General features: G+C 40.5%; 2 protein-coding genes across 2 annotated transcripts in view; both read left to right on the top strand.

Annotated features, from left to right (window-relative positions):
* Positions 1-3,491, top strand: part of LOC142383698 (solute carrier family 45 member 3) — a 33,893-nt gene extending 30,402 nt beyond the window's left edge. Inside the window, exons 5-6 of the mRNA XM_075469356.1 lie at positions 426-691; positions 779-3,491. Coding sequence (XP_075325471.1) covers positions 426-691; positions 779-1,237 — 725 coding nt within the window. The 3' untranslated portion in view covers positions 1,238-3,491. The remainder of the gene's footprint in view (positions 1-425; positions 692-778) is intronic.
* A 639-nt stretch (positions 3,492-4,130) lies between these two features.
* LOC142383699 (fibroblast growth factor 6-like) lies at positions 4,131-14,664 on the top strand. The gene is made up of 3 exons (XM_075469358.1): positions 4,131-5,211; positions 5,764-5,867; positions 10,800-14,664. The coding sequence occupies exons 1-3, from the start codon at positions 4,866-4,868 to the stop codon at positions 10,974-10,976; spliced, it is 627 nt and encodes a 208-aa protein (XP_075325473.1). The 5' UTR covers positions 4,131-4,865; the 3' UTR covers positions 10,977-14,664.
* The last annotated feature ends 3,313 nt before the right edge of the window (positions 14,665-17,977 follow it).

Genomic DNA, 17,977 nt, shown 5'->3' on the forward strand with positions numbered 1-17,977 from the left:
CAGTTGGTGAGGCCTCAGATGCTTGTTGTCTGGCTTACTAACAGGGCCAGACTTTGGCCAGGAGGCAGATTGCCTCCGTAAACAAAGACTGGCCTCTGAGTTTCTCCTTCACAGGCTTTTTCAAGGATTTATCTAAGGTTAATGCTGTGTGTTATCATCCAAGTCAGTCAACCCAAACTGTCTGTGAAGGCCACCCCAACCAGATTTGTTTCTGTCAGTTTATGGACTTTTCCAAACCAAAGGCTTTCTGGCTACACCCACGTAGGTTTAGATTTGTTTAGGCATGCTTTGCATTTTTCAATAGTTGTAGCCGTAGAAGGAATAATGAGTCGGTTAAAAACCTTTTGTAGTTTCTAAGATGAGACCGTAGAGCATAGTCGGCTATCAGTGGCTCAGCTAGTTTTATTTCCTTTCCCTTCTTTCAGGAATCCGTATGGGCAGTCTGGGTCTGTTCCTCCAGTGTGCTACCTCAACTTTCTTCTCTCTGGTTATGAGTCGTTTGGTTCGCCATTTTGGGTCGCGATGGGTCTATCTGAGCAGTATGGTGAGCTTCACGGCCTCGGCTTTGGTCATCTGCCTGTCCAAAAGTGTTGCCTTGGTCACTGCAATGGCAGCTCTCACTGGCTACGCTTATGCAACACTGCAGACGCTGCCTTACACACTCACCTGCCATTACCATAAGGAGAAAGAGGTAAATGCACAATAACTATACACAAGGATGGTGTGTTGACACAATAAGCACGATCGATTAACCTGATTGTTTTCATTCTCGTTTCAGGTCTACATGCCAAAAAGGATAACCAAAAGCATCCATAAAAATGGCGTAACAGTGAAGCTGGATTCTGTTTATTTGACTCCTGTGGTGGAGGAGGAGGAGGGGGTGGAGGTGGATGGGGACCACAAAGCAGGGGCTCCTTACAGGCATCCCATCTTCAACCAAGACAGTTATGAATACTATCCCCTGCCCCAAAGCCAAAACGGCTCATCTCACTGCTCCACTGGCACTGAGCAGGACAACCCAGATATGGGATATGAGAAACGTGGCGTGGGCTTGGACTTTGCCATCTTAGATAGCACTTTTCTCCTCTCTCAGGTTTTCCCCACCCTCTTTATGGGCATGATTGTTCAGTTTGCACAGTCTGTCACTACCTACATCGCCTGCTCTGCCATCTTCGGAGCTATTGCCATCTACCTGGCCAGTCATATTGTCTTTGACCAAAAGGACCTCAGAAGCTGAGACTCAATGCGACACATGAGGGAATGATGGAATCACAAATTATCATTCAGGTTCTGTGGGTGAAGCTCAGCAGTGTACTACTTTTCCCAGAACGCCTTGTGCTAGTACTGTCTGTATTTATGTGGTAGGTTATGAGGAAGTGGCTAATGGAAGGAAAAGGTCATAAGGGCTGAGTGATGTGCAGTTTCCATGTCACAGCAGGAACGGTTTCTTGTCACCCAGAGAATCGGCTGTACGTACAGTTGGGTTTTATACACACCGCTCAAAAAGCTTCTGGTTGTGACATTATTTCTGTCCATCTTTTTTCTCAGGTACCATCCGACAGATTTACTGTAGAACTCATCAACCTCATGCGGAACCTACTTACCCCCCTTTTTTTTTGCTTATAACAGTCTCATTCTCATGGTGATGTCATCAGGGTCATTTGAGCAAGACCTCGCACAACTGTTCTCACTGGCTACTCCATGATGAGTAAACTGACTTTAAATGTGTAACAGGAATACAGCTGATAAATGAAGCCGTACTCTTAAGTTTGCTTTAGTTTTCCCAAATTTACAGTCATGTCATCTATCGAACAGATTTACTGGAGCGATTTTCTACACAATCCGACTCTTAATAGTCCCTATGGGAGTTTTGTTATGCAACCTGCTGAGGCAAAGTTATTAACTGTGTTTGTTGAAAAAAAACAAGCTGTTTAATTAAAGTAGTTCATCACATTTTCACTGTTGATATAGCTATCTAATCTGGTGTATGACTTATACTGTCCACCAATGCCTCTGACCTGGACAGTTGTCTCAGGTTATTGCTTCGTTTTAGTGTCCTGTGCTGGTTCAATGTCACTGAGAAATTTCTCTCCTTGTTGCCAGAACCCCTTGTGTTTCACAGTATATTCAAAATGACAATCGAAGACATCCAGATGGGCTTGTTACGTAATACTGGTGGCAAACGGTAAATATGTAGGGTGATGTCTCATGGATACCCACTTCATAGCAACCATTCCCCAAAAAAGTCAGAAAAGGGTCCTGCAGCAAGCGTGGGCACTGGATATTAACGGGCTGGGGGACACGCTGAGTTTACATGTGTGGATGTATGCATAACACAGAAAACAGAGTGTGAGAAAGCATGAGTAATATTTAAGTGTGAGGTACATGAAAAGCAGCCCGACTCAAGTGCAAGCAGATTTTCATCATACTGCGTTGACTTAGCCCAAACGATCATGTATCAATGTCTCTGAGTTGAGCTTTTCAAGCTGACCAGATGATGTGAAAACAATGATGGAAGGTGAGCTACTACAGAATTATCTTTGTCCTGCTTGTCTGATTCTACACATGGTGCCAGAAATTAGATTCAGGAGATAAAAGTATTCCTGCTGGAGTTGTGCTCAGTGTGGAAGAGCAGAGGATTTATCATGTTGACATTACTCTCCAGCGCCCATTTGATCCCTTTCACCCTAAAATTAAATGGAAAATATTGTCTGGCAGAAGCTGCAGTGGCAGATAAAGGTCGTTTTACAAGTGCCTGTACAATTTTCAAACATCTTTTGTATATATGTATTTATTTATTATGCTTTTATTACAAAATAGTGTGTATTAAACTATTGGAGTCTTTGGCTTCTTTTATAGATGCAAGGGTGAAGGCTGTTTCTGTGAAAAGGATAAATTATTTGTATAGACATGGTATAGAAGCATCGTCAAAGCTATAATTTATTTCAACAATTCATTCTGCATCCTGTTGCTCTGTGAAAATCACACAGTTATTGCTTACCTAAAACCAGTTTCAGATATTAATGCTGAAAATATTATCGGTGTGGTATGTATAAGCTGAAAATTTAACATCCTGTCATATGACTGAGGTAATTTCCAAGGTTTTTTTTCTGCTTTTCTTCTTTTCTTGTGCAAATGAGTTGTAATTTTGTCAGTACTCCTTTATCTGCATCTTGAAACCACTTCTTTCTTATCACAGGCCTGTTATATTTAAGTTAAAAGATAAACTCCACAGATATGTTCAATTTGCTCTGTACTTCCCTGAACCTAAAGTCCCCCTTTTTTCTGTACAAAAAGTGCCAATGATCTGATGGAAGGTCAAGTTTCAATATTTTTTTTTTTTTTTCTGTTTCAGTTGCTTACGTAATTGTCCTTGTGCTTTGAACCATGACACAAATGATTTTCCTCTTCATTCTAAATCTATCAGATTGTGTATAAATATGCAGTTACCAAATAGATTTTATACAAAATAAAAACTGCATTGCTAACGAGATGTTGTCCCCGAGTAATTTTACCTTTCCCAACATTAAAGATATTTAAACCATTAGTCAGAAAGTATTTACTCTAAAAATATTGCACAAGTCACTGTTTTGTTTCATGTCTAATCTCTGTTACATTTTGGCCCAACCTTTTAGTTCAACAGTGTTTTATTTTTCAAGTTGGTGCAGACGAAAACTCAAAAGCTCCACATGGTTGGTTTTCACGTAGAAATGGCGCCATCCTTAGGAAATCTACAGGAACTGATGTGTGCGCGAGGGGCTGCTGGTGCGCAACTGCGTTGGCCCCACTGACGCATGGGCTTGCTGCTGGTGGCATTATCAGTTACATGGAAAACACGATAGCCTTTCATGTTGCAGGGAATGGTATGTTGGAAATTTGTGCAATTTTATGACGGGCCTCTCCATTTTTCTCTATAGTTCTCACGAATGCGTTATGGGAAACGCGCGGGGGTGTGCATTTATAAATATGTCATGATTTAAACGTCGCCGGGGGCCTCAGGCGAGGGGGTGTTGCCCAAGGACACGTCAGGGAGGCCGATACCGGCTGACACTGGGGCCCTGAACCCTGATCTTTGCGGCTGATTTGCAGCGGGCACCCCGCTGATTCTCTGCTCCAGCTGACATGTCAGTTCAGGCGTAGAAAAACATATTTGCTGGGAAAAGTTCTTGAACGGCGGAACAGAAGAAGTGGGACCACAAGAGCCCTGTCATTGCTCTCCGGTGACAAGTGGGCCTGTTTTTACACCTTCTTTCTAAATAAGGAAGCGTCCTGACAGACATATGACCACCGACCCAATTTGGGAGCAGCCCCAGTGCCCCCATCACGTCCCAGGCCGCTAAACGCCACCAATAAGCGTTCCTCCCCTTTAGTCCAGCAGTGACAGGAGGCTGTTCCCCTCAACCCTTCACTGATTTTGTATTTTTTTTTTCTTGGCTACTCTTGTATTATCCCAGCGGTGAAGTCAGCATGATGTCATAAGGATGCGATAGCCTTGGCAAGGTTGAATCAGGGATTTTGGTGAGTGTGAGCCTGGAGGATTTATTCTGAACTCTTACCAAGAGAGAGACTGTCAGAGGAAGAGAGAGAGAAAGAGAGTGCGTGTGTGAGAGAGAGGGGCGCGGAGGAGCTGCAAAACATGGTAATCACCACCACCAACATCACCATCACCATCACTATCACCTCCAGCTCTGCCGCGCACTCTCCCGTCTCCTCTCCTCCTCTGCACCGGGGCTTGCGTTTCATGCCCAAAGCCCTGATCTGCTCACCAAAAATAACCCTCAGCCAGCATGCCGAAGGAAGCAAAACAAGAAGAGCGGTATTTTTAGGGTCATTAATTTCGACCACGTGGCCAGAAGGTAAACCGGATGGCCGTTGCGCAAAGGCTCCTCGTCAGTATGTCCTGCGAGGCCGGCACGCCGCACTGGACGCTGACCGCGGTGGTTCTCCTGGGCTTTCTGCTGGGGATCGTGTCAGCGTACCCTTTATCGAGCAGCAGGACTAATGCAACTTTGCTGGAGAAACGATGGGAGACCCTGTTCTCCCGCTCTGTACTGGGGATCTCCGGGGAGAAACCGGAGCTGAACTGGGAGAGTGACTATCTGCTGGGCATCAAAAGAGTGCGGAGGCTCTACTGCAACGTGGGCATCGGGTTTCACCTTCAGATCCTCCCCGACGGCAGGATAAACGGTGTACATAATGAAAACCAGTACAGTGAGTTATACCTCCACCAATGTAATGTAATAGACAGAGGCAGAGTCAATAAGCATGGATCTGCGATGCGCAGGCTAGTCTATCCCCTCTATTAATTTGCATGACCATTTATCATCTGACTCGGAATTGAATTTCTTCCACGGCAAAGACACATCTATTAAAAACAAGTATCCATCAGCACTGAACACCCCCCTCCTCCCCAGGCTCAACCATGTCATGAATGTATGGACGCTTTTAGACACAACTTATTTTTACGCAGCCCTGTGAGGGCGGTCCAGAGAGCAGTGGCCGTGCACGTCAATGCGATTACTGCAATTATTGCAATAACTAGAATGCGCTTAATTGGCGCGCCTGGATGCAAATGTTCGATGGAGTGAAAGATGCAGAACAAAGGCTCGGCATGCTGCGCAGCAACCTGCAAGGTTACACCCATAGACGCAGAGAGAGCACAGTGCTACAGCCACCATGATTAAAACACTGAATTGTCCAGGATGCTCGGTTGGTATTTAATGCATTTTTCAATCTAATGTAATAATTCTGTGTCTGTATCAGGTCTGATAGAGATCTCTACGGTGGAGAGAGGAGTGGTGAGCCTATATGGGGTGAAGAGTGAGTTGTTTGTCGCAATGAACAGCCGTGGAAGGTTATACGGAACGGTAGGTATGCACAGTATTTCATTTATTGCCCTGCAATGTTGGTTAATTGAATCCCGAAGATGAGACTCACTCGCAGCTTGATCCACATTTTTATTTACCCGTCATATTTTGGAACGGGCTTCGTGCCCTTTTTGCCAGCAAGGGAGCTTCAAATTATGCGTTGTGAAATCCATATATTTTAATTCCATCAGGAATTTATAAAGCTCTATTTAAAGCAAGGCATGTTGGCTTATGGGTAAATAATGATGAGGATAACAGATGCAGGTTTTAGACCCCTGGGCTGTAATGTGGTCCTCTCTGTGTGTGTGTGTGTGTGTGTGTGTGTGTGTGTGTGTGTGTGTGTGTGTGTGTGTGAAGGTGGGAAACCCCCTGACGCCTCTAAACCTGTCAGCAGAACTGAAAATCGATTTTAACGGTATAGTGCTTATTGTTCAGGGCAGCACATAGAGCACACACACGTGGGAAGGCAAAGGGCTCTAACTCCACACCACCTCCATAATCTCCCAACATATTGAACCTTGAAATAAATTTGAAACATGACATCATTTAAGTTTTGTTCTTGTGTTTCAGAAATCATGTCTGACAGAGTAACACACAACTGGTGTGATTAAGTTACTTTAGCTTCATGTCCGTTTGGACAGTTTGCCAAACTGCTGTTTGCATTTCATTTAGACTGTTTGACATGGACAATAAAACAATGTACATGTTTAAAAATGAAACCATTATATAAAAAGAAGGGGGAAAATAAACTGCACTCCTTTTTTTCAAAACAGAAAATGAGAAAATCTTCTGGTCCTGTCCAGATCTTAGAATTACATCCAACCTCAGATAAACAACATGGCACATTGCACTTTACCATTAGTCATTTACCAAAAACAAAGCCAAAATACAGAAGCAGTGTGTGAAAAACTAGAAGAACCAATGATTCAGTAACTTCTTGTTATCAGTCTCTCACATGTTGTGGAGAACATGTTGTTCCACTCTTCTTTACAACGCTGCTGCAGTTCAGAGGATTGCAGCATTTGTTTATGCACAGCTCTTTTAAGGGTTTGGGTTCACTGTCCTGTTGTTGACCCAGTTTCAGCCAAGCTTTGTTCAGATCGATGGCTTCACATTTGATCCTAGGAGACTTTGGTAAGCAGAGGCTGCAGAACAAGCCCAGATCATCAGCTCTCCACCACCATGCTTGACAGTTGGTATGAGGTGTTTGTGCTGATATGCTGTGTTTGGTTTCCTCCAAACGTGCTGCTGCACATTTTGACCAAACATCTCCACTTTGGTCTGGTCTGTCCAAAGGACATTGTTCCAGAAGTCTTGTGGTTTGTTCAGATGTAACTTTGCAAACCTAAGCTGTGCTGCCATGTTCCTTTTAGAGAGATAAGGCTTTTACTGTAATGAACTTTAACATTTAACATGCCAACTGAGGCCTGTAGAGTCTGAAAAGTAGTTCTTCTTTAGCTCTCTTTGGAGTTTCTCTGAGCATTACACGTTCTGACCTCAGGCTGAACTTGCTGGGACATCCACTCCTGGGAAGATTGACTGTCTATCTTCAATATTTTCCCACTTGTGAATCATTTTTCTCACTGTAGAATGACCAAATAGTTTGGAAATGACCTCATAAATTTTCCTAGATTTATGGGCAGCTGATGTCTTTCCTCCTTGGCATTGTGTTAACTCACACATAAATGAGTGGCAAACTGCCAAAACGTCTGGTTTTATAGAAGTGCTCACACTTGCTGATGGTCAGTAAATCTACTGTATTTGATTGATTCTTTCCCCCCTAATTCCTGTAAAAGCAATAAGGGGGTACTTAGCTGTTCACCAGCTGCTTCAGCATTTTGGCCTGGTTCATCTTTTATATTTCTCTCAGGACGATAAAAACTGGAAAACCATCGCAAACCTTCTGTGGTTTTATTTAAAATTTTGAAGAAGCATAACGTATTGTTGAATGTGGGGCCCCATTATAAGAATTTCCTTAAAGAAGAATTGAGTTTAATCAGTGGAAATGTGTTCAGTAAGGATTTCAGTGGGAGATAAAAGAGTGATCCACAAACCATCCTAACTTTATGTTACTTTGGTGAATGTGTTGGAAGTCTTGATTAATCTGTGAAAATATGAGAGTGCACTGGTGGTTTATGAGGAAGTCTTCAGTTGAGCACCTTGGTCTGCTTACTATGTATATTTTTCAGTGCTGTACATTATGTCTTTGAGAGTTAGATCAATAAATATAATTTTGTTGGAGACATATTGATACTAGTGCACATGGTTGCAATAATAAATTGAAATGCTTAACTACTGTAGGTCTCATCTAAGTTGCAAATGGTGTTTGAGACTGAAAGTTTATCTTAACTGTTAAAAATGTTCTCAGTATTTTGTAAATTTTTTTTTTTTAATCCTCGTCATACATACATACATAATGTATTTGTAGAAGTACTAGAGATCTCTTCCTGAAGACATAACTGGTTTGCCTTCAAGCAGCGCAAAGGCAGTCGTTATTATACAGTATATATATATATATATATATATATATAAATAAATGTCCCTGGTGGTGGGACAGGTCATTGTGTTAAGTAGAGCTCTGCTGACACACGGCTGCTCATTTGCTCGTTGTGTCGCACATATTTGACAGACAGAATGCGAGCCGGTTATCTGGTCATGAGTGATGAAGTGTTAGCTTGTGAGCAGGCTGATGATCTGATAAGAGATTGAATTAGGCCACATGGTCTCTGATGGGCAGCTTTTGCTTTGCTGCTGCACGAGTCATGCACCGCCAACTCAGCATAGCAGAGTCATATTGTTCCGTTATTGTGGCAGATATTTGAAGATGGAAAAAGGGACCGTGCGTCTTTTAGTGTTTCTACAGTAGCTAAATCTTTCTGGTATCTCCTTTGAGTTACAACCTAATTTCCATAAAAACGGGGGTGCTCTGTAATATGTAATAAATTCATAATGAAATAGCTGGTAAATAATTCAAACCATACATTTAGCTTGAGTTTGAACAGACAGAACATATCAAATGTTGAAATTCACTGTTTATTTACATATATACTTTTTAATGAAGAAATGCTCATCTTGAATTTGTTGCTAACAATATGTTTAAAGAAAAAGAACATTTCAGAGCATGTTTACGGCTGCGTTAAATCATCTTTTATTATTAGTGACGGAGACCAGTTTTTAGTGGGTCAGGACTGCAGGCCACAAAGCTATGCTGTTGTGATAGGAGCAGAAGGTGGTTTAAATCGATCATTTGGAAAGCAGTATGTGTTGCTCTTTGTTGGGGCCTCCACAGATGTGGTAGGGACCCATGTGGACTGATTCACCCCAATGCCATCATAGATGCTGGCTTATGAACTGAGCGCTGATGATAAGTCAGTCCTCTTAAACAGAATTGCATCCATGTTGACAAAAAGGACATTTTATTTTCTAACAGAACAGTTTCCCGCCTCATTTCAGCCCATTTTTAGGTGGCTGTGATCTGTTTTTTGCTGTTTGTGTCAGAGTTTCATTGGGCATAAGTGTTTCTGGGCTCATCCAGAGACAGAATCATGTCTGTTTTTAGCGCAGTGCCATCCGAGGGCCTTAAGACCACAATGCTAGTTTTCTGCGTGCTGAGATTTTTATGAATGATCAGAATATTCTGAAATCAAGCAGCATAAATGAAGACATCCCTAAATTTCTTGTAATCTTATTTTGACAAACGTATTTAAGTTCTTGAGCAATGTGCCAACACAGAAACTCTTTTTAGTATTTTTACTTCTGAAAACTATTCAGTGAGCAACCGTGTTATTGACCTGTTTGCCATTTAACCAGTTAGTTGTAAAATGTTTGTCCATAGAGTTTTCCACTTATTTGTTACTTCAGTAAAAATTACTTGCTTGTATAAAATAAAAAAATTAAGCATATATCTTGAAACAAAAATCTAAATTTTAACATTTTATATGGTGTATTCGTTCTATTATCCATTAACTGTTGCGTAGAAATGATTTGTAAATCATTACATAAAAAAGTGGTTAGACATTTTTGTAGGTTCCCTTATTTGCATCCTCGCTCAAATATAGATGGGCAGGTTGATACTGCACTCGTATATGTCCCCCGTGTTTGATCAGGATGGGCGAATTGAAGATTTGATACGTTCAGTTAGTTTTGTTTTGGCTGTTCCTATGAACTGGCCTCACATTATTACAATCATCAAGAAATGGACTGAATAGGATTGAATTTGACTATATTCAAATGGATTTTTATTGAACTTGTTTAATTTCTCTCTAAAGTGCCATCAGATTAATTTCATGGCACTCGCACTATATAAATAAAACAAATTGAACTCAACTGAATGTGCAGCTGTAAGCAGTTTACCTTGGAATAAAGAAAGGAAACAAAGGAAGCAGCTTCATTGCTCTGTCAAAAGACTTAGTTTCTAAAAGTTCAAAACAAACTCTGATTGTATTTGAACTATAGACTTAAAATAACATAACTTCTAAAATGGTATTCACTGAACAATGGAAATGCTGGTTGGCAGATTCTGTTGCCTTTGGAAACGTTTGAGCTTTTTCCATGTTCTCTGACTTAATGTTAAGTTAATCGTCCCCAGGTTGTAGCTTTGTATTTAGTTTTCTTATGGTGAATAAGAAAAAATAGAAATAGTTATCATGTTTTCATTGGTGTGGAATGAAAATAAAAATCACAGATTTTTGTTAACTGAGCAAGAAGTGAATTTCCTTAAAGCTTGGAAGGGGAGGGCGAGTTTATGGATTTTAATTAGCAGTGTATTCAGCTAGATATCACTATATCTACACAGTGGACCTTTAAGATGTGCGTTTTCTGTGACAGTGGGCATATCACAACCTTCTCACAGAGCAGCTCACGGTTTAAAGTTTTAGTCCGTTTCTTGAGCAGCTGAATAAAACATGTTCTCTTTGTCTTTGTTCCCTCCAGACAGTCTTCCATGACGAGTGCAAGTTTAAGGAGAGCTTGCTCCCAAACAACTACAACGCCTACGAGTCTCTGGTTTACAGAGGATCCTACATAGCACTGAGCAAGCATGGCCGTGTGAAGAGAGGCAACAAGGCCACAACTGCCATGACTGTAACGCACTTCTTACCCCGAATATGATGAAAAAAAAAAAAAACTGGCAATGACAAACTTATTTGCACATGTGGATTATTTCCCAGGTAACACAAATACCATATACAAACATACAAACACAGAAGGCAACATGGACTCCAAAAGAAAGAAACACAGCTATATCTGACAGTATTTATTCAAACTTTATATGTATATTTGGGTAGCTTACTTTGTATTAGAAATGATAGAAATGCCATTCTGTGCTGCTTTTATGAGTTTCATCCTTTTGTGATATGAAGGGGATAGAGGGGCATCATTTGTCCCTTTGGTTTTCTTGGGTGCTTGCTGGATTTGGTTGAGTTCTTGCCCTGCCAGTGGATGACAGATCATCTTTTTGGAAATTAAATGGAGATGTTATTACCTCAAAGAACGCTATCCTGAGGAGAAGGTGTAGAAAAAGAGAAACGTGTGCATGAATTTTACACAAGGAATGTCTGTTTACTTTAACGTGTTTAGTTGTCATCCATTAGGAACCGTGACATGTCCCATCTACATAATTTGATTGTTTCCGTCACTGTCAGGGCAACTGGAGCACCTGCGAATCAGTCGGTGTTTTTTCTTGCTTCGTCATGAGGTGGCTGTGCCTTGAAGTCTTTCTTACAGCCCCCTTGCCCTTGCATGCGAGAAATGTGGCACGCAAGTCAGAAATAGGAATGATGCGCAAATCATCACTCTCTCAGACACCACCGGGGACTTCAGCCCAATTCCTCGAGGGTCTGAGGTTTCTCCACTTTATTCTATTTCCAAATTAGATACATTAAGTAATTGAGACTCTATGCTGCACAGGACCCGGTGGTTCCTCTTGTTAACATGGAGAGTTAGATCCCCAGCTTTATTTTTACAAGTTTCGCAGCCGGATTCAGGCCACAATGAGTGTGTGACCGTGAACTGTATGTATGGATATGCATTTATTATAAGTATGCACGTAGAATTGTTTAAGAAATGCTTAATTTCAACATTTTCTTTTGGCCATTTGAATCGTTGTTAAGGGCGAACACGTGTAGCAGAATAGCATAGACCTGACACTATGACGCATTTCTGTCTGCCATATATTACCCCCACTTCTAAGGTGATGCACTCTGAGTTGTTGATGACTCGCACCAGTTTATTCAACTTGACTTTCACACTAGTTTCTATATAGTTGATATCTGGCACTTAAAGTAGCGTGTTTACAGAGTACGTCACTGATTAGTCAATCCACTGTAAATATTAAAGTCTTCTGCGTTAGTTTGATACAATCTAAATGTTCCAGTTGGCCTACAGAGAACTGGAACAGCCGCGGAGTTCATGATCTTGGATTTGTAAACAATGCTTTGATAAAAGTGGATTATTTTGTTTCAGAGTTTTAAGCTATTTATACATTATTCAGATTGGTCACTGAGGTGCAGTAGGGCTTCATGTGAAAGAGAGAAAAACGGTGAACCAAAGGGTTCTTTTTCGCTACGTTCACTGGGGCTTTCTGTATGCAGCATTACATACTTGAATTCATGTAAGGCTCACACTCCTCTCTAAGATACTGTAATTTTCCATTGTGGAAACTAAAGGAGACGGAGAGCAGACCCAGCAGAGGACAGCAAAGATGGACAGAGGACTTAAATGGCGCTCTGCATGTGGCACTGATTGTTTGTTTAACTTGACAAGGACATGTATAATGTGTAGGTTAAATACCTGAGAGTCAGACTTGCAGGCTCTTCAGTGGTTGATGTCAGACCATATGGTCAGCTAAGGGAATCTTGTGCATCTGAGCCATTTTTTTTTACCAAGGTCAGAGATGTTGGCGTCCTGTTCCCTCCGTTGCTCATGTTGGCATTTTGAGGCAACAACTTTTATTTGTTGCTTCACAGAGCTTAACACCTATTAGACTTTTTCTTGGAAAAGACAAGAAGGGTTGTAATATGCAATGAAGGTACTAATGATTTTTCAGTGTATACATATGAGCAGTTATTCAAATGTTGTGATGAGGTGCGTTTGAGCTTGATTTGTCACGTTTTTTTACTTACTTTACTTAAAAGTTGCAACCTGCTAATATCAGACTCGCTCTGTGAAATATAATTCTAAGAAAGTAGCAAAGCTCCTCCTGTCAGTATGCTATCGTATTTTTACCTCACGCCTTCTCGTACATTACTTTTACGAACTGACAAAAAGTCTGTGAGCCACGGTTTTCGTGCCCTTTAAGCTCCAGCTTCTGTCTAGTAGCAGAGACGATTGTGTAGTAACCAGTCAAATTGAGTTTGTGTGCATGTACGCACATGTGCGTTTGTCCGCCTCAGCACACTCATGTCATGTTTTGTTTTAGCCAAAGTAGAAGATAGAGATGGTATCTGATCAATTTACCTTGAGTCAGGAATAACAGGGCATTGTCTGACTGTGCAAGCTGATGCAGGCCGAAGGTGGGAGGGATGGAAGAAGCCAGAGCAGATTCCACCGAAGGATGTGTGTCGAAAACATCGCACTTAGTGTGGTTTCAGCTGGTAGTTTTGTAGCAAAATGCCATGTAAAATGAATCAAATGCTTCCAGAAAAAGGGAAACTTGAGTTAAATGTCTGATGGACTCAATACTGTGATTCAAACAAGCAACTCGTAACTCCCAGGACGTCGCGTATGTTGATGTTTTTTTTTTATGTTGACACCCCTGATCATTGTCTTTGGGGGATTTTGCCTTGAGCATCTTATTAATCATTCTGACCGATCGGCCTTCATCATATCACTCTGATTGGAAAATGATCACTTGTAGCTTTTTCTTGTCTGATTTCATGACAGAGGAGTTTATTTTTATCACTATTTTGGGTTTTTTTCTGTTCAGGAGAACGTGCCGTTTTCTCTTGCTTTCTTCAAAACAAGCTGACATGCAAGATCAAAATGACTAGTGTTGATGTGTTCATTACTGTATATTATTTCTGGCTCATCGTGATATCAGAGGACACTGTCAGCACAGAAGTGACTTGAGTAGCACAGTGGGAACTGTAAAGTCACAATAGCTAACAGGGGGGGGGGGTGCAGTTGATAGTGTCCACACCCAAAGCAACTTTGCGTGGTGTCAGACTTTCAAACCGTGCCAGGAAACATTACTGTTGCCAATTCTAAAACTTTTGCATGATGCTGTTGTGAAGCAGAAAGGGTTGCGAAGTATAGCAGCAACTGGAGAAGATAGTTAATGGTGAGAAAAAAAAAATCCCTTTTCAACATCACTTCCTTAATTCCTCATTATGCATGTAGAGTTCTGAGTGGACTAAGTATGTCTTACCCCTTTGATTAAGGATCCAGTGTCTGGATTTTGCCATTGTGCTGGTTTTAAAACGTGTCGGTTCACAGGGAACTGGAGGTCTGTGGGCGGATCTGGGATCAGATTTGTGTGTGTGAGTGTGTGTCCCTGTGTGCCAGCAGCCTTTGTGTTTCTCTCTCAGTTTTCTATTCCTGCACTGAGGGGAGAGTGCTTCCTCTGAGTCCCCCTCCTCTTTTTTAACATATACCTCACCTTCTGCCTTAGTTCCGATTATTGAAATGATTGTAAATTAGTTTGAAACAACAGACTTCTCCAATCATTTGTTTCTGAAAAATATGATGACGAGTAAAATACTATATTACAAATGGTTTTCCTTTTATTTTTGTACGTATGTGCTGTGCACAGCAGTCAACTGTATTCCTGAGACGACAATAAAAGACGTTTTGTAAAATATTTTGTGATTGAATTCTTTAAAGTTGTTCCAAATTTGCCGACCCTGAATTATATTAATTATTGTGGTAACTGTGGAGGAACTGTCATAGTTCCAGAGGAAATGTTAAACATTCAGTCAGTTGTGCTTGCTCGCCATAAGTCGGTATGGAGCGCCCTCTCCTGGTGAAAAAAAGGAAGGAGAGCAACACTTTGACAGGTCAGAGTGAACAGAAACATTTGTCCAAAATGTTGTACCACTTTAGTTTAAATTACTTAGTTATTTTCTTTTTCTTTATTTGTGCAATGTCCTGTAAATAGTTATTTACTATTTACTATTGAGTAAAAAAGTTCAATTTTTTTACTACTTTAGTTCCAACATTCTAATTATTTAAAAACCTTCTGTTTGTACTCTGATAATGTTGAAACAAACTTTTTTACTTTGTCCTTTGATGCCTTATGAGAGCAATTCTGTACTGGAGAAAACAGTTCTGTACATTTTTATAAGAATCAAAGGACTGACTGGTTGGTCTTGGGTTCATTCAACGAGTTAATGACACCAAAGATCAGAAGAACAGAGCTGGATGGAAACTGACTAAGGAAAAACACAGCCTGCACAGCTGAACTCCATCGAGCTGGTTTGGGATGAAAGCAATCCATGGAAAACAGTGGCACCTGGAGGAATTGTTTGAATTAACTTTCTATCATTGTTTAATCACTGTAAAATCATCCTTTTCTGTCTTTCTTTCTTTCTCATTCTTCTCTTTGGGTAGTTTAATGCTTAACTTCGTACCATAAAAAGGTCATTCACTGGATTTAAAGTGTTTAAATCTGAATAAAAACATAAAAAAAAGGCATGTTGATGGGAATATCTTTGTTAGTGTAATTAGTTTGACACTAATTACAATATAAGTTAAACAGAGATGGGGTCCTGTTGGTTAAGAGGGTATAACATGTGCCTGGAAACAAATGTACACCCCTGTATTACTTAAATGTTTCAACATTTTCACATCTAAGCAAATGCATCATTTCCTCTTATGAACAATCAAAAACAAATACTTTAGAAAGAAGAGTCCAAGATTGCATACCTCTGCCACGACTGAGTAAAACAATCTAGATTAGGGTCACTATCCAGGACATGCCCTACCTCTGGTAAAACCAATGCAAATCTATTCATAACTCTGGAGCAACCAGCAGGCAAACTAACATACAACCTCCAGTGGTGGAGCTTATGATTATCCTCAAATTACAGGTCCTAAAGTAGAAATTCAATGCAAGAAAAGTTAATATACCTGTGATCACTGACACACAAGTTAGAAAACCTGAGATCTTGAAACTGAAGCGGGTACACCTGTGCTTTACAGTTTTCCAAATAGCGTGAAGACGGTTATAATACAGCCTGTGAACACCAAAACTGTCTTATTTTTAGACATATGGGCTCTGTCTATCTGCATCTCGGAATCCTTGCTCTACAAGGAAAGGAATCACCAGCAGCACTGAAAATAAAACTGACTGAGAGACTTAGATGGAGAAGGATAAAGGAAGATTGATGAATTTGAACATCAATAGAAATACAGTTGCAGCAGTGATCAGGTGCAGAATGAGCCACAATAACACCAATCAGAGCTGCAGTGGCCATGCGACTCCACAAACGGTGCACTACTCTCCCAATTCAACGCTGAAAAACAGATTCGGAGTCGAAACAGGGTCATCTTCACCTCTCTCATACATCCTCTATGAATAGTGTTCAAGAAAAATATCAAGCTTGCCCTTTTGCACACATCTGGTGATTAAGCTTTGGAAAATAACAAGAACAAATGAGAAAAAAGCCTAAATAAAGAGCGCATTCTTTGGTCAGAAGAGAGGGCTAACACATAAAGTGCATAGTCCAAACTCTAAGCATGGTGGGGAGAATATGACGACGATCTAACAAGATGGATCACAACAGAAGTTTGGAAGAGAAAGGAAAAAAGTTCAAACCATGACCGAACTAACTATACGAACAATTTTTTACAAAATAGCAAAAAATCTACATCCAGATATGTATGACGCACTCGTATTCTCAAAGCCAAAGGACTGGGCTATTTGAAAAAAAATACAAACTAATAGAATAAATAAAAGAGTTGAATATCAGGAATGAGATGCTCCAGGTTCATGCCATGTTGTCTACACTTTTTGTAAAATCTAAACTGATTTTACACACGTGGACAAATATCCAACCTAAAAAAACTAAGGCCTGTATGCAACGCACCGTGAAAGTAAATAAATATAGGGTTAAAGATAAAGAAAACTGACATCTGTAGTATAGTACCTGTTGTAATAGGATCATTATCTTTAATGGAAAAACTGAGAATAGCCTTGATCTGGTTTGTGGAGTGAAATATTTAGGCGGCCAAAACTTATTTTTTATACTTCCAGTGTGGATTTGAAATTTAGGGTATCTAACCTCAGGCTGCCTGGGGGGCATCCACTTAATATCTATATACATGTTAGTGTCTGTGGGGCAACATTAAGAAAACCTTTTACCTCTAAAATGCTGAAATCTGCTATAATCTACAACTTTGCACTAATATGCACATTTTTTCTGAAACATAATAGGTGAATGAGGCCTAGCTGTGTAAAAAAAACAGGATGTGCACTTTGTGAAAGAGAGAGAGCAGCAGAAGTCTGTACAGTTAATTGATAAGCAAGGTATGAATCATTCCCCTTGGATGTGACTCAGCAAACTGATGCTTAGTATCATACCTAAATAGTAATACAGCATACAGTTCTCTCTTACATTCTGTTCTCTCAGGTGTTTAAAACTATCTAACTATTCACGCCACCAGACCAGTTTTGTATTTTTTGAGGTTTCCTGCTTCTGTGCAAGCTGTTAATGCGTTAATAAAGTTAAATGCGTGCCTAAACTCCTACTCCTCCTGTTACAATGACCCTCAGAAGAAGTGAATCGACTTCACTAAATCTAACCAAAGCTCATAGGAGCAGAAGCCTGTAATTCCTGCCTGACCAATTTTTTTTGAGACACAAAAGATACTGATGAATAAAGCTGGCCATGTGTTATCATCTTTCACCTGTTCTGCCGTGTCGTCATCCGTCTCTGCTTCTCCTCGGTAATTTACAGGTTTACTCTTTGCGTTTGACTTTTAGTAAAACAAACTATATTTCTAACTATTAAAAAAAAAAAAAAAAGGCATTTTCATACGATGGCACATCTTATCAAATAATCCTCATGCACGGTCGTAGGTGTATTTTTGCAATTAGACCCTTCTTGGATTCCATCTAGGCAAACCTTAACCACAGAAAAGCAGGTAAGCTCTGAGTCATTTTGGTAAATGAG

The sequence above is a fragment of the Odontesthes bonariensis genome, chromosome 7 (genome assembly GCF_027942865.1).
Source record: "Odontesthes bonariensis isolate fOdoBon6 chromosome 7, fOdoBon6.hap1, whole genome shotgun sequence".
NCBI classification, from domain to species: domain Eukaryota; kingdom Metazoa; phylum Chordata; class Actinopteri; order Atheriniformes; family Atherinopsidae; genus Odontesthes; species Odontesthes bonariensis.